Below are 25,185 nucleotides of genomic sequence, written 5' to 3'. Positions count from 1 at the left end.
GGGGCCCCCACTACACACAACACACAATACAAAGTGAATAGGGGGCCCCTTGAGGTGCTCGGGGCCTCAGCAATTGCTTAGTCTGCTTAGTCTAGGAGTCTCATTGTGACACTTTTCAGGGTGAACTGAGGTGTCTGAGGTGAATGGTTAGCACAGGCTTACAGGGGAACGGGTCCTAGGAACCATAGACTCCTATGACTGGAAGGGACCTCGAGAGGTCTTCTAGTACAGTCCCCTGCACTCATGGCAGGACTAAGCATTATCTAGATCATCCCTGACATCCCAGGTGTTTGTCCAACCTGCTCTTAAAAATCTCCAGTGATAGAGATTCCACAACCTTCCTGGGCAATTTATTCCAGTGCTTCACCACCCTGACAGTTAGGAACTGTTTCCTTATGTTCAACCTAAACCGCCCTTGCTGCAGTTTAAGCCCATTGCTTCTTGTCCTGTCCTCAGAGGTTAAGAAGAACGTTTTTTCTCCCTCCTCCTTGTAACAACCTTTTATGTACTAGCAAAAAGAACAGGAGGACGTGTGGCACCTTAGAGACTAACACATTTATTTGAGCATAAGCTTTTGTGAGCTACAGCTCACTTCATCGGATGCATACTGTGGAAAATACAGTGGGGAGATTTATATACACAGAGAACATGAAACAATGGGTGTTACCATACACACTGTAACCAGAGTGATCACTTAAGGCGAGCTATTACCAGCAGGAGAGCGGGTGGGGGGGACGGGGGACGACCTTTTGTAGTGATAATCAAGGTGGGCCATTTCCGGCAGTTGACAAGAAGGTCTGAAGAACAGTGGGGGTTGGGGGTGGGGGGGGGAATAAACATGGGGAAATAGTTTTACTTTGTGTAATGACCCATCCACTCCCAGTCTCTATTCAAGCCTAAGTGAATTGTATCCAGTTTGCCAATTAATTCCAATTCAGCAGTCTCTGGTTGGAGTCTCTTTTTGAAGTTTTTTTGTTGAAGAATTGACACTTTTAGGTCTGTGAAACCTGTTTTTATGTACTTGAAAACTGTTATCATGTCCCCTCTCAGTCGTCCCTCCCCCCTTCAGACCCTTCAGACCATTTCTCCAGTTTGTCCAGATCATTTTGAATTATTCTCCTCTCCTCCAAAGCACTTGCAACCCCTCCCGGCTTGGTATCGTCCGCAAACTTTATATACCATTATCTAAATCTTGTCTGTGCCCACCAGGGAAACTCTCCCACATCTCACTGCTGCTGGAAGCACAGACGCTCCGTGCTAGGCTCCTCAAGCCCCACTGTTTCTCTCTGCAAGCTCTCAACTGACACACCCCACCTTGCTCCTCTTGGCTGCCCGGTGCTTTGTCTTCTGGGCACCCACCAGGTACCACACTCCTCTGCCTCTGGGGAAGCAGGGCTCCCCCGTCCCCGGGGTTCCCCTCAGTCCAGCATGCTATGGAGCCCAAGGCATTTCAATGGGTTTATAGTAAAACCAAACTGAAGTTTATTTAACGGTGCTTGGAAGAATAATTCAAATAAAAGCAAGTCAAAGGGTTTGCAAATATGAGAAAACACGACACAATCTATGGCCTGTGCTAATTAACAAAGGACTTTCCTGTCTGATAAGGGATTGCTCACCATCCTTGTGGTGCTTGCCCGGTTCAAAGAGCCGGGACCCAACCCCAGAGCCCTTCTCTGTAATCGATTCCATCTTGTGCCTTTCTATACCACTACAGACTATTGTCTGCACCCCAGAAGGCCAGCTCTTCAGAGAGCTCTTCTGGGGTTCCTTTGTCTGTGTAAATGCCCAAGGCTCCACCTGCTCCAGACAGTAAGCAAAATGCTCGCTCCAGGGATGTCCCTTGTCCCCTGTGCGGAAGGAGTTAGCCCTGTGATAAATTGAACTGTCAACAGATTTGGAACAAAATATCACACGTTACACAGAGCTGGAACTATTTCACACGCAAACATCTCGCACTGAGGATGGCGCTGAGCTAGTGCTTAGCTTTCGGCAGAGACCACAAACAAACTCCTGGGGTGTAATAACGAGAAGGTGGTCAGACACCGATGGGATCGATCTGCCAGGGCCTGCCTGGGAACGTCTGGGGATAGGGCTGCACTTAGAACCAGTGTTACCTGGGATGAACAGTTAAACCATCTCTGACTAAGCCACTGGCTGATTTACACAGATTCGTACGTTTCTAGGCAAAGGAAATGCAGTCAATGTAAGCTACCGGGATGTCAGTAAGGCATTTGATACAGTTCCACAAGGAATTTATTAGTTAAACTGGAGAAGATGGGGATTAGTATGAGAGTGGAAAGGCGGGTAGGGAACTGGCTAAAGGAGGACTACAACGGGTCACACTGAAAGGTGAACTGTTAGGCTGGAGGGAGGTTACTAGCAGAGTTCAGCAGGGATTGGTCTTGTGGTCAATCTCATTTAACATAGACAATCCAGGAAGTTTTTGGAAAGCGTAGGGGACAATTTCCTGGCGCAAGTGCTAGAGGAGCCAACTAGGGGGGGCGCTTTTCTTGACCTGCTGCTCACAAACCGGGTAGAATTAGTGGGGGAAGCAAAAGTGGATGGGAATCTGGGAGGCGGTGACCATGAGTTGGTTGAGTTCAGGATCCTGACGCAGGGAAGAAAGGTAAGCAGCAGGATACGGACCCTGGACTTCAGGAAAGCAGACTTCGACTCCATCAGGGAAGGGATGGCCAGGATCCCCTGGGGGACTAACTTGAAGGGGAAAGGAGTCCAGGAGAGCTGGCTGTATTTCAAGGAATCCCTGTTGAGGTTACAGGGACAAACCATCCCAATGAGTCGAAAGAATAGTAAATATGGCAGGCGACCAGCTTGGCTTAACGGTGAAATCCTAGCGGATCTTAAACATAAAAAAGAAGCTTACAAGAAGTGGAAGGTTGGACATATGACCAGGGAAGAGTATAAAGATATTGCTCGGCCATGTAGGAATGAAATCAGGAGGGCCAAATCGCACCTGGAGCTGCAGCTAGCGAGAGATGTCAAGAGTAACAAGAAGGGTTTCTTCAGGTTTGTTGGCAACAAGAAGAAAGCCAAGGAAAGTGTGGGCCCCTTACTGAATGAGGGAGGCAACCTAGTGACAGAGGATGTGGAAAAAGCTAATGTACTCAATGCTTTTTTTGCCTCTGTTTTCACTAACAAGGTCAGCTCCCAGACTGCTACGCTGGGCATCACAAAATGGGGAAGAGATGGCCAGCCCTCTGTGGAGATAGAGGTGGCTAGGGACTATTTAGAAAAGCTGGACGTGCACAAGTCCATGGGGCCGGACGAGTTGCATCCGAGAGTGCTGAAGGAATTGGCGGCTGTGATTGCAGAGCCATTGGCCATTATCTTTGAAAACTCGTGGCGAACCGGGGAAGTCCCGGATGACTGGAAAAAGGCTAATGTAGTGCCAATCTTTAAAAAAGGGAAGAAGGAGGATCCTGGGAACTACAGGCCAGTCAGCCTCACCTCAGTCCCTGGAAAAATCATGGAGCAGGTCCTCAAAGAATCAATCTTGAAGTACTTGCATGAGAGGAAAGTGATCAGGAACAGTCAGCATGGATTCACCAAGGGAAGGTCATGCCTGACTAATCTAATCGCCTTTTATCATGAGCTTACTGGTTCTGTGGATGAAGGGAAAGCAGTGGATGTATTGTTTCTTGACTTTAGCAAAGCTTTTGACACGGTCTCCCACAGTATTCTTGTCAGCAAGTTAAGGAAGTATGGGCTGGATGAATGCACTATAGGGTGGGTAGAAAGCTGGCTAGATTGTCGGGCTCAACGGGTAGTGATCAATGGCTCCATGTCTAGTTGGCAGCCGGTGTCAAGTGGAGTGCCCCAGGGGTCGGTCCTGGGGCCGGTTTTGTTCAATATCTTCATAAATGATCTGGAGGATGGTGTGGATTGCACTCTCAGCAAATTTGTGGACGATACTAAACTGGGAGGAGTGGTAGATACGCTGGAGGGGAGGGATAGGATACAGAAGGACCTAGACAAATTGGAGGATTGGGCCAAAAGAAATCTGATGAGGTTCAACAAGGATAAGTGCAGGGTCCTGCACTTAGGACGGAAGAATCCAATGCACCGCTACAGACTAGGGACCGAATGGCTAGGCAGCAGTTCTGCGGAAAAGGACCTAGGGGTGACAGTGGACGAGAAGCTGGATATGAGTCAGCAGTGTGCCCTTGTTGCCAAGAAGGCCAATGGCATTTTGGGATGTATAAGTAGGGGCATAGCGAGCAGATCGAGGGACGTGATCGTCCCCCTCTATTCGACATTGGTGAGGCCTCATCTGGAGTACTGTGTCCAGTTTTGGGCCCCACACTACAAGAAGGATGTGGATAAATTGGAGAGAGTCCAGCGAAGGGCAACAAAAATGATTAGGGGTCTAGAACACATGACTTATGAGGAGAGGCTGAGGGAGCTGGGATTGTTTAGCCTGCAGAAGAGAAGAATGAGGGGGGATTTGATAGCTGCTTTCAACTACCTGAAAGGGGGTTCCAAAGAGGATGGCTCTAGACTGTTCTCAGTGATAGCAGATGACAGAACGAGGAGTAATGGTCTCAAGTTGCAGTGGGGGAGGTTTAGATTGGATATTAGGAAAAACTTTTTCACTAAGAGGGTGGTGAAACACTGGAATGCGTTGCCTAGGGAGGTGGTGGAATCTCCTTCCTTGGAAGTTTTTAAGGTCAGGCTTGACAAAGCCCTGGCTGGGATGATTTAACTGGGAATTGGTCCTGCTTCGAGCAGGGGGTTGGACTAGATGACCTTCAGGGGCCCCTTCCAACCCTGATATTCTATGATTCTATGATTCTATGAACATTTTCATTCATGACCTTGGCACAGAAAGTGGGTGCGTGCTAATAAAACACAGATGACACAAAAGTTTACACTAGTGTTGCCGGTGGAGTCTCTGTAACTTGAAGTCTTTAAGTCAAGATGTGAGGACGTCAGTGACTCAGCCAGAGGTCAGGGGTCTCTCACAGGAGAGGATGGGGAGGCTCTGTGGCCTGTGATATGCAGGAGGTCAGTCTAAATGATCACGATGGCCCCTTCTGGACACAAAGTCTGTGAGTCTCTGATGCTAAGGCAAGCAGGGCTGCTGATGCGGTGGGATGGGGTTAGGCCGGGGTGAGGGGCGCCATCTCTCTCCTCCAAGCCAGTTTGGGCAAGGAGCCAGCCACAGGCCTTCCCCACTCGCCTGCCTGGTGTTGTCTGCAGGCTTTCTCAGCAAGGACTGTCTGTTGTTCGAGGGACCCTATTAGAAACACCCCACTAGTCGACAAGTCCCCTTTCACCACTACATCTGGAGATCTATCAGTTAGCCAGTTTTGAATCCGTTTACTGTGCGCCATGCTGATTCTGTGGCATAGCACCACCAGAACGGGCCAGTGTTTCAGGCCAGGGAATGTAGATCGGGGGTCAGCGTTTACTCTTCCTCCGTGCTCACAGCGCATCCATTCTGTGATGACGAGGCGGAGGATGAGCGGAGACTATTGCGGCTGAGCTGCTGAGTTCCCTCCATTAGCAAACAGCCCCTCCTGGCGCTCAACACCTGCAGCTGCACACAGCCAGCCTATGAAACTCTCTGTTCTCAGTGTGGTTACCTTGCAATTATTCCCTCATTTGTTCCTTCCCCCCTTCTCTGGCGTCCTGCCATAGCGTAAGGGTGTAAACGCTGTGACTGCAGGCGTCTGTTGTTCACTCTGTCTATACGGCACCCGGCACAACGGGGTTGTGTCCTTCCGCCAAGCACATGAGACCAGCAGGGTGGCAGGAGCAGTGTCTAGCTGTCAGAGAACAAGGAGGCAGGAAATCTTCCGTCTTTGCTTGGCTCTGCCACAGATTTCCTTTGTGGCCTTGGGGAAGTCACTTAATGGCTCTGTGCCCAGTTTCTCCAGCTGTAAGTTAGGAATATACTGCTTATCTACCTTGCGGGCAGGGGAGGGGTGAGATCTGAGATCCTCTGATGGATTGTTACTGTAAAACTGAATCGGCTTAAAAACTGGAGAAAAAATGCACATAGCCTGAGAGTCTCAGATTCGGCTGCCCTTGTGGGGGATTTGCCCAGCTGGCCTGTGATGTCCTTTTCACTTGCCAAGAGGGCCATTGGCCCCCTGACTGCTGCTGGCTATGGCCCAGAGCTGGGAGCCTCAGGCATTGACCGTTGCCCAGAATGGGAAGCCTCTGTTTCTTTGGGACTCTTCTCTTTTCCTGAGGGAGACACCAATGTGGTGCTCCATGGCAGGACCCTTTTGCCGCCCTCCCCAGGGCCCAAGAGGCCTGTTGCCAGCACTAAACCCACCCCTGGTTCTTTGGACACAGGACAGAGACGTCCCTGAAAATTCAGGAGGCAACAGCTAGGCCCACACGCCCCTCGTCCCTCCCTGTCCCCACTCAGCCCCCCTTGAGAGGAGGAAGCCGGTTTGCCTTTACCCTGGCTTTGCCCAAAGGCAGAGGAATCGAAGGGGAGCAAGGCAGAAGGGGGTGACAGAGGCTCTTGGGATGACGTGCTTGGTGTGGGATAGAGCAGGGTGGAGCCTGCTGGGTAATGCCGTTTGCAGACATGGCCTCCTGGCTTGGCTTTGCTCCCCCGGGTTTGCCGACGCTGCTGAGCACTGGGCTGAATTCTTGGGCGGGGTCAATTGCCGCGTTTGTGCCGGCTGTGCAGGAGGACAATCTACACCGCCAGGCCCAGGCGGGTGTCAAGCAAACCAGCCAGCAGCTCCCTGGGCCCGCCGTGGATCTCGCCAGCCCCAGCCCAGCGGGGACCCTCAGCCCTCAGCCCTCCCAGGGCCCTGCTCCTGCGCTCCGTCTGTCTGGGAGCCAACGCGGGGGCTGCGGCCTCCCCACTCACTGTGTCCCTGCTGGGCCTGGGCGGGGAAGGAGCAGCCAGGAGGAACGGGAGTACGGGAGGTGGCAGGGACAGAATGTGGGGTGGGCTCAGTACAGGCCCTGGACTCCCTCAAGTCCCCTACCCCAGGTCCCCCAGGGTCCCTCCAGAAAGTGCCAGCACCCCCCCACACCCTCTCCCCACACTCTCTGCCTGCCACCCATTCAGCTTCCCACCCTCCCTCCTGCCACTCTTGCCCTCTTCCTCCTCCTTTCGTAAAGGGAAATCATGCCTCACCAATCTACTAGAATGCTTTGGGGGGGTCAACAACCACCAGGGCAAGGGGGATCCAGCGTACTTAGACTTTCAGAAAGCCTTTGATAGGGTCTCTCACGAAAAGCTCTTAAGCAAAGTAAGCTGTGATGGGATAAGAGAGAAGGTCATTTTGTGCATCAGTAACTGGTTAAAAGATAGGAGACAAAAGGTAGGAATAAACGGTCAGTTTTCATGGTGGAGGGAGGTGAAGAGTGGTGTCCCCCAGGGGTCTGTACTGGGACCAGTCCTATTCAACAAATGATCTGGAAAAAGGGGTAAACAGTAAGGGGGAAAAATGTGCAGAGAATACAAAATTACTCAGGCTACTTAAATCCAAAGCAGACTGCAAAGAGTTACAAAGGGATCTCACAAAACTGGGTGACAAAATGGCAGCTGAAATGCAAAGTAATGCACATTGGGAAGCATAATCTCAACTACACACATAAAACGATGGAGCTGTTCCCACTCAAGAGAGAGATCTGGGAGTCATTGTGGCTAGCTCTCTGCAAACATCCACTCCGTGTGCAACGGCAGCCACAAAAACGAACAGAGAGTTAGGAAAGAAGGCTGCACCCAGGGATTTTTTTCCTCTTCTGTTCTTGAGGGGAGAGCCCCCCTGCTTCCAGACAGGTCCTGGTGGGACTGGATAGCCTGGCACTCCCCCAGCCCCTCTGCCATGCCTGAGGGGCTGGAGCAAAGGGTAGCTGGGGGAAAGCAGCTGCAAATGCCCTCCAGGCTGCCCCGGGGCTGGAGCTGCCCACATCCAAAGCCCCATGTCCTCATCTGAGCAGGAGAGGAGCAGGCTAGCCTACCCACCCCGGCCCTGCTTGACTCAGCGCCCCTGCCCTGGGAGCAGAGCCCGGGGGTCAGGCAGCAGCCGGCAGTGTGTGGGCTAAGAATAAGGGGGACCGGTGCCATTCACAGCAGCTCCCTGCCCCCGTGCAGACAGCAAGGGCCACCTGCTAACAGCCCGGCCACCCTCCAGCGCTAGCCAGACCACCAGACGCAGCCAAGGCCTGGCCTTCTCCCCATCCCCGCGGGTTGTCCATCTGACCCCCTCTCCCTGCCCGGCAGATACCGTGGCCTGCAGCTGCTGGCCCCTTAGAGGCTTTGTTATGTCCACACGCTGGGCAGTTTTGCAAGGTCATTTTTCAAAGAAAAATCCTAAACGCTCTAAAAAAATGGAGGGGAGAGAAAATAAAACCTGGCCCCAGTGTCCCAGAGAAGGAAGTGCCTGGACACGCCTGTGGTAGACCCCAGCCTGCCTGGCCCCTGCAAAATTCCCTGGTTTGGATGCATGACACACACCACACAGTGGAGGTCACCTGTGGGCTGGAGGCTATCCTGGGTCCTACATGATTTGTAGGGGGTTAGCCTGACTGAGGGTAGTGGGGGAGGTGACCGCCCCTCAGGACGGCTGGGGAGCAAATGGACCTGGAGAGGGAGAGGTGCTAACTGCCTCTGGGGTGGGGAGGAGGGTGCCCGCTGCCCCTGGGTCTGGATTCAAAGGGGTGCTGGATGCCCATCCGACAAGTATTGGGGTGACTTAGTTTGAGGGGCGGGGGAGCAGCTGAGAACCCTTTGGCTGGGTTTTTAGTGTGCATCACTTGAACTGCTGGCCTGGGCTGGCTTTCCTTGCAATTCAGTAATCACGTCCCTATTGATGTGTTGATGAACCCCAGGGCGAGGGAGAACTGGGGTTGTTTCTGTGTCAGGCCTGTTGATTTGCAGCATCAGCCAGGCCCTTTGCCGGCCTGTCCTAAGGAGCTGCCGTGTTTTGGCACAGAGGGAGGGGGTTGGCGGGGCTCGGTTTGTGCATACCTGGGTGCTCCCCCTGGTGCTGTGGGGCCTCGAGGATTATTTTCAGGGGGCAGCGAATTCTGGCTGCTCCAACCCTTAGAAAACAAGAAGCTAACCGCTCAGCAGGCACCAGCAGCTGCCCCCAGACCTCCTGTGTCCCCCCCGGCCCCCGGCCCTCCCAGCACACACAGAGATGCAGACACACCGGTGAAGGCTGCAATGTAAGGCTTTTATTTGACTGTCACAGCCTGCCGGCCCCCGGGCGGCATTTCCAAGGGTGCAGAGGGGCCTGGAGCGACGCAAGCTCTCTCCGTCCCGCGGGTCCCTGCTGAAGGCTCAGTGGTACTGGTGACCCAGCGCGTGGGCCACCACGCTGACCAGCTTCTGCCAGGCGGCCTGGCAGGCAGGGGTGAACTCCCTCCCGAAGTGGGCAGCCAGGATGATGATGAGGATGTCACCCAGGAGCTGCAGGGGAGAAGGAGGAAAATACCCCCTTGAACCTCCGCACACCTGTTTGCCGGGGTTCCCAACCCCCTTCCCAACCTTTTGCTCCATCGTTTCTGCTCGTCTCTTGTCTCTTTTCAAACACACCAAGGGCAGCCTAGGCCATGGCTTAGGGGTACAAGAGCCCGTCAGACACTTTCTGGCCCAGCCGGGGGCCCTCTCTAGGGCATATAGACTGCGAGCATTGTTCTCAGTAGTCCTTTTCCTGTCCCTGATCCCCACCTCCCTCGTGCAGAGGGCCCCAACAAGGGCTGGTCACTGTATCTAAGTCCCACGTGAGCCCCAGGGGGGGTCCCCTCCAAAGCCGTGTGTTCCCTTCACATGCCTCGTTCCACCCCTTGCTTCTTTGCATCCCCCAGCCCCACCTGCCCTAGTTCACCTGCTATCCACCACCCCACACCTGCCTTTCTCCCCTGGTTCTCTACACCCACCCCGGTTTCCCCTGCTTCAATGACTCTCTCCCATAGACCCTCCTCCCTCAGCCCCCCGCTTCACTGGCTGACCCAGCTGGCCCCGTCTGCAGTGCGGTTATGGGGACCCGTTCTGGTGCCGCTTCCTGGCGCCGGTCCCCAAAAATGCCACCCAAAGGTTTTTTGTCAGTGGACGAGCCAGACATTTCTGGAGGGGGAAAAAACCTGGGTTGGCTGAAAAATCTTTCTGTTTTGTTTTGTTTTTCAAAGATTTTCAAAGGCCCAAACTGAAAACGGTCCATTTTTAACAAACAAACAATCTGGTTTGGGGTTTTTTTTTTATGGAAAACTGGCAAATTTTGGACCAAGTTAACATGAAAAAGAACCCGAAATGGCCATTTCCCTGCCAGACTGTGTGCAGCTGGGACTAAACAGAGATCTGCTCCGGCGCACACAGGGTGGGAGGAAGTGGGGGTGGAGGAGAGCCCTTCATGCTGTGGCAATCCCTGCCTTCCTCAAAGGATCCCCTCTCCCACCAGAGTCCCACCCCACTGCTGCTCCCCCTAAACCTCTGCTCCCCTCGGCACCAGGCCTTGCCCACCCCAAATACCCCACCCCTTCACTGCATGATTACTGGCCCTGGGACACTGCAAACTCCCCCTCTTTGGGGGAGACCCCATTCATGGCAGGCTGGCAACTCTCTGCAGTATTATTTGCTCACTGCGTCTAAGCGCCCGCTGTCCCGGAGCTTCCCCCAAAGTGACGCCTCCCTGTCCCGAAGGGAAAAGGCCGTACCTGTGTCCCTAGGGGGCTGGGCAGAGGGGGACCCAGGAGCCCGACTCACCCTGAAGTTCTCGGGGTCCACGTGTAGCCTGTCACAATGCAGCTCGCTCAGCTTGGCATAGGTGGCCTTGATGTTGTCCAGGTTCTTCACAGCGTCCCCAAAGGAGGTCAGCACCTTCTTGCCGTGCTCACGGACCTTGGGGTTGCCCACGATGGCGGTGGGGCTGGAGAGGTTCCCGAAGGAAGAGAAAAACCTCTGGGTCCAGGGGTAGACGATCAGCAGCCTAGAGAGAGGGAGACAGGAGCAGAGACAGACGCAGGGTTACTGCAGCCTCCCTGCAGAAGCAGAAGCAGCAGCTTCGCCAGCCCGGGAGACAGGGGGGCAGATGCCGTGGGGCTGGGCCTACCTGGCCAGGGCTTCGCCACCACATTCGGCCACGTTGACCTTGCCCCACAGGCCGGTAATGAGCTGCTTCTCTTCGGCTGTCCAGTGCACCATGGTGAGGAGCGAGGGGTCCTTTGCAGATGCAGCTGAGGGAGGAACCTGTAGCTGAGGGGCAGACCCCCAGCGGGGCCTTTATCCTCCGGCCTCCGCTCCTCCCCCTCTCTGTGGACACGGCCATTGGTCAGCCCTGGGGTGGGGTCTGTGCGGGCTGGGGAGGGATGGCCTGGGCAGGGTGTGATCTCCGAGGAGGGGGCCCCAGGGCAAGATGAGGGCAGGGCTCAGTGCTAGCCCCCGCTCTCTATACCAGCATCCCACTGCTCTCGAAGGGGGTCTGTGACCCCAGCAGGGAGCTGGCCCGAGGGATAGGTACTAGTCCAGTTCCACTTAGCCCTTCCCAACTGGGCTGGGCTGGGCCTGTGTCCAGTGCCAAATGCCCCAGGGGCAGGGGCAGAGCTCCTCAGGTTCAGCCTGTTTCAAAAGAACCCCAAAGCAAGCAGAAAACCAGCTCTCCTGCAATAATCATTTACACAAGTCGTGGGGGGCGGGGACGACAATTCCCCTCGGACCCTCGGGGGACACTTTACCAGGCATCCTCTCTCCACCCCCCGCCCTGGGGATCAGCACATGGGCTCTCTAAGCCCTCTGAAAGGGGCATAAGCAGGCACCCAGGTTAGCACTGCTGCTCTCTGCAGAGGGGAATTTCCTTGTCCCCGGCTCCACTCAGAGTGGACAGAAAGCTCCCCCATACACACACGCTCTGCCCGCTGTTTAAAACGACCAACCAACAGGCCACAGGGCCGGCTCACCCCTTCTGCCACGTGGCAGCCCGTCAGCTACCCAAGCCGCCGTCTACCGGGGCCTGTCCCTCAATCCGGCTCTCTCACCAGCCTGCTTGAAATTCAGAAGCCCACAAAAGTCCATCACACAAGCTGGGTTGCCTCGGGCACTGGAGTGTGATTCTGGGGAGCATTGATTCGGGACAAAGGCTGTCTTGGAAAGGTATGTCGTACCCCGGGACCATAAGCCCAGTCAGCCTGGGGTTCATCCTGATCTCTTCGCACAAGGAGTCCCCCAGCCCCGGCCACTCTGTTCCCAGCGCGTGGCCTCTGGGGAGACATTTGCCTTTGCTTATATCGCCTGCTCACGCCAATGTGCCCACTGTGGTTCCCGGCATGAAGTCTGGAGGGCGCGGCGCGGAGGAGGTACTGACTGCCCCCTACTGGGGAAGTCGGGGAACTCGATAGCCTCTACTGCCGTAGGGGGCTGGCGGGTGGCAAACACCCCTTAGTCTATTCACTGTGTTTGGCATGGGGGGGGCGGGGAGGGCAGGCGTAAGTGTCTCCTACCTTTGGTAGTGGGAAGGAGGCTGGTGGGGGACAGGGGGAAGTATCCGTTGCATGTTGCTGCTATGGGATACCACTTTCCTCTGTTGTTTCCTGTTCTCCTGGACAGTAAAGAATGTCTCTGTTACTCTGATGGCTATTCACATGAAAGCAGCAGGCCCTGTGCAGCCAGGAAGGAAAGTGCTGTCCCGCTCAGGCCAGGTTACATAAGAACATAAGACCGGCCAGACTGAGTCAGCAAAAGGTCCATCCAGCCCAGTGTCCTGTCTTCCCACAGTGGCCAATGGCAGGTGCTCCAGAGGGAGTGAACAGAACAGGGAATCATCAAGTGATCCATCCCCTGTTGCTCATGCCCAGCTGCTGGCAAACAGAGGCTAGGGACACCATCCCAGCCCATCCTGGCTAATAGCCATTGATGGGCCTATCCGCCATGAATTTATCTAGTTCTTTTTTGAACCCTGTTATAGTCTTGGCCTTCACAACTTCCTCTGGCAAGGAGTTCCACAGGATGACTGTGCGTTGTGTGAAGAAATACTTCCATTTGTGTTTTAAATGTGCAGCCTATTAATTTCATTGGGTGACCCCTAGTTCTTGTGTCCTGAGAAGGGGTAAATAACACTTCCTTATCTACTTTCTCCACATCCATCATGATTTCATAGATGTCTCTCATATCCCCCCTTAGTCGTCTCTTTTCCAGGCTGAACAGTCCAAGTCTTATTAGTCTCTCCTCATATGGAAACCGTTCCATACCCCAAATCATTTTTTTTTTCCTCTTTTCTGAACCTTTTCCAGTTCCAATACATCTTTTTTTTAAATGGGGCGACCACATCGGCACGCAGTATTCAAGATGTTGGCATCCCATGGATTTATACAGAGGTAATATGATATTTTGTATCTTATTATCTATCCCTTCCCTCATGGTTCTAAAATTCTGTTTGCTTTTTTGCCTGTTGTTACACACTGAGTAGATGTTTTCGGGGAAATATCCACAACACCAAGATCTCTTTCTTGAGTGGTAACAGCTAATTTGGACCCCATCATTGTATATGTATAGTGGGGATTATGTTTTCCAATGTGCATTAATTTGCATTTATTTACAACCTACGGGTCCCGTCCTGCGAACGCTTATATATGTGATTAACTTCACACACAAAGGGGCGGGGGGTGAGGTGGCTCTTGGAAACTGATGGCAGCTACTCCCGGGCATCAAGTTACTCATATGCACAACAGTGGCAGGATCAGGCCCCAGGAGGCCACGCAACGGCCAAAGGGTGTTGGCAAGGGATGTACTGAACCAAGTCTGGCCAGGTCTTGATAGCTCCCTTTAAACCATTTATCTAAAAACTGCCCCCACCCATGCCTGGACTGAGTGGGTGTGAGTCAGCAAACTGCTCAGAAGCAGCATGCCAGCAGAGGGCATGGGCTGATAAAAACCTTCCCTTTGGGGACGGGGCTGGGGGGTGTAGTTCTTATTTGTTCCTGCTGCTAGAAAGACAATAAGTGAGCTGTAGCTCACGAAAGCTCATGCTCAAATAAATTGGTTAGTCTCTAAGGTGCCACAAGGACTCCTTTTCTTTTTGCGAATACAGACTAACACGGCTGTTACTCTGAAACCAATAAATAAATAGTGCACTGAAATACCCCAGGGGGTCCCATGCACTGTGGGCTTTCTGCTTACAGCAGCTTACACAGCTGCTCATCCAAGTTGCTCCTTAGTGGAGCATGTGTGTGTGTGAGACGCTCTCTCTTAGTGCGCTCACTTGTGGCAGGCCTGGAGGTCCCCTGGCCCTGTTGATTTGTGAGGCTGGTTTTCAGAGCACAGGGCCCTGGCCCTTAGAAGCGAAGAAAGACAAACCAGTGAAGGCACTGACCTATTGTCGCTCTAGGAAACCTACAAGCACCCCCCGGTTCTCGCTGCCCCTCGCCCCCACCCCACCCATGTACACACGGACACAGGGACTCAGAGAGACTTCAGCAGAAGGTTTTTATTTGGTTGTTACAGCCTGTCACTCCCAGAAGGGGATTCCCATGGGTGCATAGGAGCCTGGGAGGTATCTGGAGACCTCCCGCTGGTGGGTCCCTCCAGATGATTCAGTGGTAGTGGAGGGTCAGAGCATGGGCCACTGCATTGACCAGCTTTTGCCAGGCGGCCTGCCAGGTGGGAGTGCACTCCTTCCCGAAGTGCATGGCCAGGACAATGATGAGGATACTGCCCAGGAGCTGGAGGAGAAGGAAGAAAATACCCCCAGGTAAGCACCGCTCCGAACTCCCACCTCTCTCTTTGCAGATCTCAGGGCAGGTGCAGGGGATATTTGCCTTGTGGAGTCCTCGAACTATTCTGGGAGTTCATAAATCTATCTGGAGACTGTGCTCCTTTCCACCCTATAATATAAACTCACTTACCTCCCTCCCCAGGAGAGCCCATTAAAGAAGATTAACCAGCAACCTGGTTCTGTAGCTCTAGGGCACTCTTGGAGGCCCTATATAGAGAATGTGGATTGTTGGCCTGAGCCTCCATTGCATCATGCCAGCCTCACCCCAGCCCAGACCATCCTCTTTCACTGGTGTTACAAACTCCAGGGGGACTCTGGCATTCGGGTGTTTCTGCCAGTGGAATTTCTCACTGCCCTTCCTTGCTCAGAGAAGCCTGTGTGTCTCTGCAGAATGACATGAAACCGAGCACCTGCTGCCTTCCAAAATGCTCCATGAGGTTCTTAGCCTTGGGACACCTGCCGAGCCAGGATGCTCCCCTCCTGCATCGAGCCCAGAGCACAAATCCAAACAACAGCCCCCAGTAACTGCAATATCAGGATTCAGGGAGGTGGGAATTTGTGCTACCAAAGAGTTGCCGGGAAATGCGTTTCACCCCAGAAAGCTCCTGGCACTCACCGGCATGCCTGGGTTGTCTCTTCGCCAAATCCCATTCTTCTTTCCTCCTGCGTCTCTCCTGTTTCTGACTCATACACTGTCCTTCTGGCTCCTCCAGGCTGATGGTCTCTCTCCTGACACCCCCTGGCTCAGACCTCCTCTTGCTCCCATAGCTGCTTTCACTTTTCCTTATGCTTCCTCCTGGCTGCCCTCACTTTACCCATCTCCTCCCCATCCCTCTCTGCCTTTCCCTTCCCCTCCTGCCTCCACTCCTCCTCTTCCTCAGTCACCTGCCTGCGCCCGGAACCCGTTACCACATTTTGACTTCTTCCCCCTCCCATACCATGGCTCCATGCCCTCCTCGTCTCTCTCCTGCCTGCCTCGTGGTTTCCTCACCCTGTCCCTTGAGGCTTTTGCTGCCACTCCCCCAACGCGCGTGAACCTCCTGCCTGTAGGAGAAGCACTCCCACGGGCGCATCCCCTTGCCTGCTGCCCACCTCTCTACGCTTTCCCCACTCAGAACTTTCCCTCCCAATCTGAATGCCTTTCATGTTTAGCCCTCTCCCACAGATGGCATCGGCAGATTTGTCACAGGGGTCCCTGAACCTGAGACAATTCAGAATTTCCCCTTGAGCCCTCACTGGTGAAGACCCTGATCATCCAAGCCTGGTATCACTTCCATGGGTGGTATGGCGCTCCTGATGCCACTACCTGGGAGGCGACCTTTGACCCTGCTCTCCTGGGAGTTTGCCTGCAAGTGACTGCCCCAGAACCAAGGATGGCCACAGTTGCTCCTGCTGGCCATGCTCTGGGGATGAGCAGGGGGCTGGGAAGAGGGGTCAGCCCGGAGCCGGACTCACCTTGAAGTTCTCGGGATCCACATGCAGCGTCTCGCAGTGCAGCTTGCTCAGGTCAGCGAAGGTTTCCTTGATATGGTCCATGTTCTTCACGGCAGACCCAAAGGAGTTCAGCACCTTCTTGCCATGTTCTTGGATCTTGACGTTGTGGAGGATGGCGCTGGAGCTGGTGAGGTTCCCGAATTCAGAGAAAAACTTCTGGGTCCAGGGGTAGACGATCAGCAGCCTAGAGAGAGGGAGACACAAGCAGAGACACAAACGGAGTTAGTGCAGCCTCCCTGAAGAAGCAGTAGCTTCTCCAGCCCGGGAAGCAGCGGGGCAGATGCCATGGGGCTGGGCCTACCTGGCCAGGGATTCGCCTCCAATCTCTGCCACATTGATCTTGTCCCACATGCTGGTAATGTAGTGCCTCTCTTCGGCTGTCCAGTGCGTCATGGTGATGAGAGTGGATCTGCTCGGCGCGTCAGCTGAATGAGGAACCAGTAGCTGAGCTGGAGTCCCCTTCGGGGACTTTTATACCCTAACCACGGCTCCTCCTCATCTTAGCCCACAGGGCCATTGGCCGGGCCCGGGGCCAACACTGCCAGGGCAGCCTGGGGGAGGAGGCAATGTGTGTTGGGGTGTGGTCTGAGGGGCAAAGTGCCCGGGGCTAATGCAGCCGGAGAGCTCAGGTCCCCCTCCATCTGTTCTCCCGGCTACGGCCAGGCAGCTCCCATACCCAGCTTCCAAAGGGTGGTGCAGAGGTCTAGCCTGAGACCTAAGGACTGCGCCCACCCCGCTCACCCCCTCAAAGGAAGGCTCACCCTGGGCAACAAGTCCCGGGTGACGGCTGGATGAAAACATTTGCTTGTCCCCCTTGATTTGAACCCGGTCGGCTCTGGGCACACCTCGGTCTCGTATTAGTATGGTCGCCAGTCAGATGAGCTATGATTTATTGCTCAGCCCCAGGGTCCCGTCCCGCCCGACGGGGTAAGGACGATGACCAGAGCACCAGGGCTGCCCGGGTCCCGGGGCCTGGTCACTGGGACATGGGTCTGACCTCTGGAAAGGCGTCATCTAGGGGCCACGCATTGTGAGGCTGGCTCTGGGTAGCCACGTCCACACTGGTAAAGAGCTTTGTAGAGCAGGACAAAGCCCTTGCATGCTGCCCTGAGCCATGGAGGGGGCGGGGGGCACAGGACAGACGTGCTTGTGTTGGACTAGGCGTCTGCTTCCACCTCCATCCAGCCCCACGCACGGGCCTTGGGTCACCTGAGACACAGCAATTGTGAGCCTGATCCAGAGCCAGCGGGAGCCAATGGCTGCCCAGCTCTTTGGGTCAGGCTCCGAAGGAGATGTTAGGCTATGGGGCAGCCCAGGCAGGGCCCTGGCTCTCCAGGGAAAAAGCAGCGCAGTCTTCATTGTGAGTCACTGATTTAAACACGTGCAGATACTTTCAGGGCCTGCTTTTGGGCCAGGCCCTCCATCTTTTCACCTGATTACCGTGTGTCTGCATTGGAGCGGAAAAGAGCATGCACAACACAGGGGTACGGAAACTCCCCCTGCCCCTCCTTGCCATGGCCTAGCGAGCGTCGAGAGGGGGCTGGGGCCTGGTGATCGCTACACTAGCAGGCAGGCGATCTGCAGGGGCAAGCGGGAAGGGGCATTCGTCACGGGAGGGCGCAGTGAACGTCCCCCGGGTGTTTTCGTGGGTAGTAAATTGACCGTTCAATGATGTCTTTCTCAAGCTGGCTGCGCTGGTGCACACAGAAAAGAAGGAGCGCTCCCATCCCAGTCCCGGGGCCTGCTCCCACCGACACTTGTGCGTGCGAGTAACTTTACACACGTGAGCAGCCCCACCACACCTGCGGAAGCAGCAGCAGCCTTCTTGCACCATGACACCTGTGTGGTGTTATACACTGTCCTGTTAAAACATCTCTGTGTGTGTGAGTGTGTGTGTGTGAGAGAGAGAGAGAGTGTATTTCTCTCTGTGTGTGTATTTCTGTGTGTGTGAGAGAGAGAGAGAGTGTGTGTATTTCTGTGTTTGTGTGAGAGACAGAGAGTATTCTGTGTGTGTGTACTTCTCTGTGTGTGTATATTTCTGTGTGTGTGTGAGAGAGTGTATTCTCTCTGTGCGTGTACTTTTGTGTGTGTGTGTATTCTCTGTGTGTGTGCATTTCTCTGTGTGTGTATCTCCCTGCGTGTGTGTATTTCTATGTGTGTCTCTGTGTGTATGTATTTTCTGTGCGTGTGTATTTCTGTGTGTGTGTGTGAGAGAGAGAGAGTGTGTGTATTTCTGTGTGTGTCTCTGTGTGTATGTATTTTCTGTGCGTGTGTATTTCTGTGTGTGTGTGAGAGAGAGAGAGTGTGTGTATTTCTGTGTGTGCGTGTGTATTTCTGTGTGTGTGTGTGAGAGAGCGTGTATTTCTCTGTGTGTGCGTGTGTATTTCTGTGTGTGTGTGTGAGAGAGCGTGTATTTCTCTGTGTGTGTGCTTGTGTATTTCTGTGTGTGTGTATTTCTCTCTCTCTCTCTCTCTCTCTCTCTGTATTTCTCTGTGTGTGCTTGTGTATTTCTGTGTGTGTGTTCAGTTGTGACAGGCCTGACTACTCCCTGGTACTGCCCTGCTGGATGTACGACTTTCAGAGTGCAGGGAAGTCTCATTTCCACCAGCCCTTAGAAAACAAGCCATGAGCTACCCCATCTCCTGGTTATGAAATGTCCAAGCACCCCGTCCCTGCCCCTCCCCGGGCCCTCGGGCCCGCAGCACATACAGACTAAGGGACGACAGGCAGACTGCAGGGGATGGTTTTTATTTGACGGTTTGGCCATCGGTATTTCCCCGAGGGGGGCTGTGCCTGGAAAGTAGCAGGCTGTCTTCCTCTGGTGGGTCCCAGCAGTGGGTTTTGTGGCACTCGTGGGTCACCACATGGAGCCAGCTTTCGCCAGGCTGCCTGGCACACAGGAGTGAACGCCATCAGGGCGACGATGAGGAGTCAGCCGGGAGCTGGAGGGGAGAAGGAAGAAAATCCTCCCCACCCCCCTTTAAATCTCTCTCTTCCCCCTTGACTTTGCCCTCCCTCCCAGGCGGGGAAAGGCAAAAGTCACACAAGGGCTCAGGCACCTTCTAGGCTTGTTCGGGAGGGTTTTAACCTCGGGACTCCCACCCGGAGAGGTGGTAAAATCCCCCCAGCACAGGAATTAGTCTCTATTTATCCAAGTATTCGGTGAGATGCTGGGAGCGGTTTTGTCACAGCCCAGGGTCTGCCATCACACTTCCTATGGGGCACTCCCCGGGATCCTGAATTTCCTCCATTCCCCTTAGCTCTCTGCCTCCGATCCCACTCACTTCTCCTTCAGGGCCTCTGCCGTCCTTTCCGCTCCACCGCCAGCTGCTTCAGTCCCTCCTCACTTCCCCTGGTTCCAGCCTCTTCATTCTCCAGCGCTGGCTTTCGCTTCACTTCCCCCCTCCTCTTTTGCTGCCCTGGTGGTTAACCACCTCCTGGGTCTCGCACCCCGCCTTTCCCTTCCCCTCCTGCCTCCTTTCCTCCTTCACTCTTGATTTCTCCCACTTGTGCAACTCCCTCCTCTGGCTACTCCAGGCTGCACGTTCTTCCCATCAGCCTGTCTGGCCCCTCTCCCCACAAGTTCCCCTGGAGCTGCCCCTGACCCCTTTCACGGGTGGCACCGGCCGCGTATTGATGCATGTGACCGACTCAGAGAGGCTTCGGAGGTTCCCCTGAGCTGTCTCTCGTGGGTGCGCTGTTCATCCCCCACTGGCATAGATACAAGACCTGAGCACCTTGGCGCCAGGGGGTTGGCGAGGCTGGCAGGGAGACAGGAACAGAGACAGGCCCACGGTTAAGCACCTCCCTGCAGAAACGGCTGCTTCTCCAGGGAAGGAGGCAGCTGAGTGGTGCCCATTGAACAGGTGGGAAATCCAGGCATGGGGCAACTGAGTGACTTGACCAGGATTCTGGAGCAGAACTTGAGCCCTCTCTCCTGAGCCCCAGGCCGGTGCGTTAGCTGCAAGACCTTCCTTTCCTTGTGTTGTCTGGCAAAAAGTCCCACAGTTGTGGCCAATAATGCTCTGTCCTCAGGGCCTGAGAACGGGAACCTGAGTCTGTCTGACTGTCTGGGGAGCCAGCAGGGTACGTGAGGTGCAGGGGCTGTGTGTTTGTATCAGTGTCTATTGCTAATGGCATGGTAAATTAGTCACGTAAGGCAGTGGCAAAATAGGCCTCCTCCAAGCCACATTTATTAACCCTACCCTGCCTGGAAGGCAGGTCAGGATCCTTCACCCCATTGTACTATTGGGGAAACTGAGGCACAGTGCAGGGACGGGAGTTGCCCAAGTCCACAGAGGGAGAGTGTGTCAGAGCCAGAAATGGAACTTGGGAGAGCCTGCATTACAGACTAGCCCTGGGCCAGAAACAGGAACTGGAGCTAGATGTAGCCTGAATCCCAAAACAAACCTACGGCTTAACCTTCTTCTGTAGCCTGCTGTGGGGAAGGGTGAATGCGGATATCCTCGGGCAGGGCACCGACTGTCCTTCCGAACCCCGGGGTTGTGAGCTGTGGCAATTAACATCATCCCTCCCACCCCCACATCTGCTGGAGGGAATGGGGGGTGGGTCTTTCAATTGGACCCTTAGTAACTGGCCTAGCGGCTGGGGGAAGCAGTAGACACGAGAGATCTCAGTTGCGGTGAGGCTTTTGACACCATCCTCCATGACTTTCCCCACGCCAACTAGGGCAGTGCGGTCACATGTCATTACTGTATGGTGGGTGCTCAACCAGTTGGAAGTCTGTACTCAAAGAATCATTGTCAATGATTCATTATCCAGCTGGGAGGGTGTATCTAGTGGGATCCTGGCGGGGTCAGTCCTGGGTCCAGTGCTGTTCTACGTTTCGTTAATGACTTGGATAATGGAGTGAAGAGAATGCGTATCAAGTTTGTGGACGTCGGCGAGCCGGGAGGGGCTGCTAGCACTTTGGAGGTCAGGATTAACCTCTGAGGATAGGACAAGAAGCAATGGGCTTAAATTGCAGCGAGAGAAGTTTAGGTTGGACAATAGGAAAAACTTCCTAACTGTCCGGGTGGTGAAGCACTGGAATAAATTGCCTAGGGAGGTGGTGGAATCTCCATCATTGGGGACTTTTAAGAGCAGGTTGGACAAAAACCTGTCAGGGATGGTCTAGATAATTCTTAGTGACTTGACGAGATGACCTCTTGAGGTCCCTTTCAGTTCTATGATTAGAATTTAAACTGATCGTCACAAATTGGAGAATTGGTCTGAAATCAGCAAGATGAAATTCAAAAAAGACAAGTGCAACTGTAACACCGACAGACCCCGGTCATCAGGATCAAACCTGGGACCTCTGGAGCTAAATGCCACATGGCTCTTAGCTAAGGCTGTAGAGCAGACTCATTAATCTCTAAGTGATCTCAGTGCCACTAGATGGGACAGAACACCACACCCAGGAGGTGTGTGGGTTCCAGATGGTTCCCTGTCAGGGAATCGAACCCCGGTTTCCCGCGTGATGGGAGGGGAAACTTACCACTATACTTAGGAAAAGAAAATGAAAGGCACAGCCACAAACTGGGGGATGACTGGCTAGGTGGTCATACTGCTTTACCGGACCTGGGGCTATAGTGGATCACAAATTAAACATGAGTCAACAGTCTGATGCTGTTGCGAAAGAAGCAAATCTCATTCTGGGGTGGATTGACAAGAGTGTTGCCTGTAGGGCAAGGCAGATAATTGTTCTGCTTTACTCCACACTGGTGAGGCCTCAGCTGTGACCTGTGTCCTGCTGTGGGCCCCGCGCTTTAGGAAAGATGGGGACAACTGGAGAGAGTCCAGAGGAGAGCAAGAAAACGGATCAGAGGTTTGGAAAACCTGACCCATGAGGAAAGGTTGAAAGACCTGGCCCTGGTTAGCCTAGAGAAGAGAGGGCTGAGGGGGGACATGGTAACAGTTCTCAGCGATGTAAAAGCGTGTGATAAAGAGGACTGTTCTCTGTGGCCACCGAAGGCAGGACAAGAAGCAATGGGCTTAAACTGCAGCGAGGAGTTTTAGGTCTGATATTAGGAAAAACTTTCTAACTCTCAGGGCACAGAAGCTCTGGAACAGTTACTAGGGAAGTTGTAGGATCCCCGTCACTGGAGGTTTGTCAGATCAGGCTGGACAAACGCTTCTCAGGAATGGTCTAGGGTTACCTGGCCCTGCCTCAGCACAGGGGACTGGACTACATGGCCTCTGGAGGTCCCTTCCAGCCTACGGTTCTATGGTTCTTTTGCTCAGGCTCTACGGTGTGCTGGCCATACCACGCAATGCCAGCAATGCAGAGACCTTACTCCCCAGGTACCGGGGAGAGGAAAGCACAGGGTTCATATTGTGTAACTGTTGTTTAATGCTCCCAATTCCTGTCAGTGCCCGCTGGGCCAGAGCCCTTCACCTGGTGGGGCGTGGGGACAGGGTGTGCCATGTATGGAGGTGGGGAATGCCCCTGTAGATTGATTGGTGTCAGGGTGGGGCAGGGAGGCTGGCAGATGCTCCGTAGTCTGATTATTGTGTGGGCTGGGGGCCTGCCACGGCTCGAATGTGAGAGCCAGGTATGATCACAGACTCATAGAGCCACAGGGCGAGAAGGGGCTGCCAGGGTCAGCTAGTCTAACCCCTGCCATGAGGCAGGATGGGTTGCGTCTGACCCATCCCAAGCAGACCCAGCCTCCTTTGGAAACCCTCCATGACCTCCCGAGGCGTCTGGTCCATTATCCTCCTGTTCTTACAGTTAGGGCGTTTATCCTGAGATTTCATCTAAATCTTCTCAGCTGCAGTTTGACCCCATTCCCTCTTGTCCTGCCCTCTGTGGCAAGAGAGAACAACTTTCCTCCATCTTCTTTACGGCGGCCATTCAAGGATCTGAAGACCACTGTCATGTCCCCCTTCAATCTCCAGTCTCCAAGCTAAACATACCCAGTTCCTTCAGCCTTTGCTCGTATGACTCGTACTCCATCCCTTGGATCCTCTTTGTCTCACGCCTCTAGATCCTTTCCAGTTTCTCTACATCTTTCCAACACATCGGAGCCCCAAACTGGGCCCCGAGCTGCAGCTGAGGCCTGGCCAGCGCGGAGCGGAGCGGTGCTCTCACCTCCCGTGACTCGCCTGCTCTGCCTCTGCTCATGCAGCCTCACATTGCATTTGCTTTGTTTGCAGCAGCATCACATTGCAGACTCCTGCTGACGTTGCGATCCACCCTGACGCCCCGTGCTGCTGCCAAACCCCGCAAGGAGGAGCATGTGAATTATGTGCATTACATTGGCTACTAGGGCCCATGGACAAGAGCAGGGCTGATCCAGCCCCTGTACAGATGCAGAGCAAGGCCTTGTCCGCACTAGCAAGCCTTTGCCTGCAGAGCTCTGCAGGGCCAGCCGTAGCGGCAGGCCCCACAATGGAGACGCAGCTTATACCGGCCAAAGACTACCTTAGCCAGCATCACTTATGCCACTTCCCCAAACAAAACAAGCTCTCCCGGGGAAAGTGCTCTTTGGCCGGCATAAATGTGTCGACACTGGGACTTTGGCTGGCATGGCTCTGTTGGTTGGCGCATGATTCTTTTGCCCGTCTAACCGACACAGGCCAGGCTGGGCCGACAGCCCCAGCTCCAGGGACCTGGCCCTCTAGCTAGGCAGGACCAGGAAGGGGAGAAAAGACGTACCACTTTGCACACGGAGCCCGAGGGCCCAGCGAGATGAAGTGAGCTGCCCAAGGTCTGGGTTAGAGCTGAGGCCAAGCCAGCACCTTCCCTGTGAGTGCGGCCTTCCGCTCTGTGCGAACAGCCGCTCTGACTGGAGGCGCCCTGTGTTCCCTCAGCCCTGCGTTCCTGCTTCGCGGGTAAAGCTGGAAGGGATTGGTAAGAGCAGGGAAACTGAGGCAGGTGCCAGACTTGTGTGGCATGTAGGGGACTTGGGCATCCCTCAAAATGCGGGCCAGCTGTGGGGTACGAAGCATGGTGCTGAACTGGCGTTGCTGAATCTCTCCGGTTTATTGACCAGTTTGTTGATTTGAGTGTTTTTCTTCAAGCCCCAGCTCCCGGAGTCATTTGGGGGTGGGAAAATTTCAGATTTTTAAGTTCCCAGTTTGGCCCTGTGCGGAGACAACCTGGAAACCGCCAAGCCCCCGGGCTCAATACCCAGAAGGCAAAGGGGAAAGAATCCAACAGATTTTTAAAATGTCGTGATTTCAAAGCCAGTCCCGTGACTTTGGAGGGCCTGACTCGTGATTTTGGCATCCCAGTGCCGGGCCTGTCTCTCAGCCTGGTCAGTTGGAAGTGCGGTGCCGGGCTGGGGGAGCACTTGTTGTAAACTGCCCAAACCAAAGTGGTTTGGCTGTTTGCCTTCCAGCTCCGTGATTCAGAGGGAGGGACTGTCCCGTCTGCTGCAGCCTCTGTAGGTCCCTCCAGCCGTATTCAGGGGCTGTAAAATCCCCAGCCCCACCCAGGGCAGGCCCCAGGTGGGACAGCCAAGCCCCCTGCCGCCTCCAGTGCAGAAGGAGGCTAGAGTCAGGGGTTGCTACAGCCATTCTGGGTTGCACAGCTGCTCAGAGACAACCCTGGTGTAACTGAGAGCTCCCTGGGCTGCCTTAGATATTCCAGGGATCATCTCCATCCCTGACCACCCCAGAGTCCCCCGGGCACAAAGATGGCTGACAGCCAGGCGCGCCCCACAATTCCGGCCATCGATTTCCTGGCAGAGGGGCCCGCTGGGATCACCTGGCCACAGTTCCCCATTGGAGGGAATGGCGCCCGTATTCACCTGGGAGTTATTCGTTGCGTTTAGCACCCAAAAGGAAGCTGGTGTCCCCCGGGGACAGCCCACCCCATGCTGTTGCACCTCAGCACAGGGCAGAGCCCTGAAGGCCTGATCCTGCAGATGCAGACATAGCTGTGTAATGTTACGCCCATGCCTGGCACCCGCTCTCAGCAGGAGGTGGTTTCATAGTCTCACAGGGCTTACGGCCAGACGGGACCATTAGATCACCCTGC

At 54.4% G+C, this 25,185-nt stretch overlaps 2 protein-coding genes across 3 annotated transcripts; both read right to left on the bottom strand.

The window, feature by feature from the left end:
- Nucleotides 1-9,155: 9,155 nt before the first annotated feature.
- LOC144262856 (hemoglobin subunit beta-like) lies at nucleotides 9,156-14,345 on the bottom strand. 2 transcript variants are annotated; one of them, XM_077813227.1, is made up of 3 exons: nucleotides 12,436-14,345; nucleotides 10,706-10,928; nucleotides 9,156-9,412 (listed from the first exon to the last, which is right to left on the bottom strand). In XM_077813227.1, the coding sequence occupies exons 1-3, from the start codon at nucleotides 12,486-12,488 to the stop codon at nucleotides 9,284-9,286; spliced, it is 405 nt and encodes a 134-aa protein (XP_077669353.1). In that variant the 5' UTR covers nucleotides 12,489-14,345; the 3' UTR covers nucleotides 9,156-9,283. The 2 variants fall into 2 exon arrangements, with proteins under 2 accessions (XP_077669353.1, XP_077669443.1); XM_077813317.1 differs by lacking the exon at nucleotides 12,436-14,345 and adding an exon at nucleotides 11,052-12,429.
- A 54-nt stretch (nucleotides 14,346-14,399) lies between these two features.
- On the bottom strand, nucleotides 14,400-16,660 carry LOC144262803 (hemoglobin subunit beta). Its single transcript, XM_077813096.1, has 3 exons — nucleotides 16,501-16,660; nucleotides 16,161-16,383; nucleotides 14,400-14,652 (listed from the first exon to the last, which is right to left on the bottom strand). The coding sequence occupies exons 1-3, from the start codon at nucleotides 16,590-16,592 to the stop codon at nucleotides 14,524-14,526; spliced, it is 444 nt and encodes a 147-aa protein (XP_077669222.1). The 5' UTR covers nucleotides 16,593-16,660; the 3' UTR covers nucleotides 14,400-14,523.
- Nucleotides 16,661-25,185: the final 8,525 nt, after the last annotated feature.

This window comes from Eretmochelys imbricata, chromosome 1 (genome assembly GCF_965152235.1).
Source record: "Eretmochelys imbricata isolate rEreImb1 chromosome 1, rEreImb1.hap1, whole genome shotgun sequence".
NCBI lineage: Eukaryota > Metazoa > Chordata > Testudines > Cheloniidae > Eretmochelys > Eretmochelys imbricata.
The sequence above is the reverse complement of the archived record's forward strand: the minus strand, read 5'-3'. Positions and strand labels throughout refer to the sequence as shown.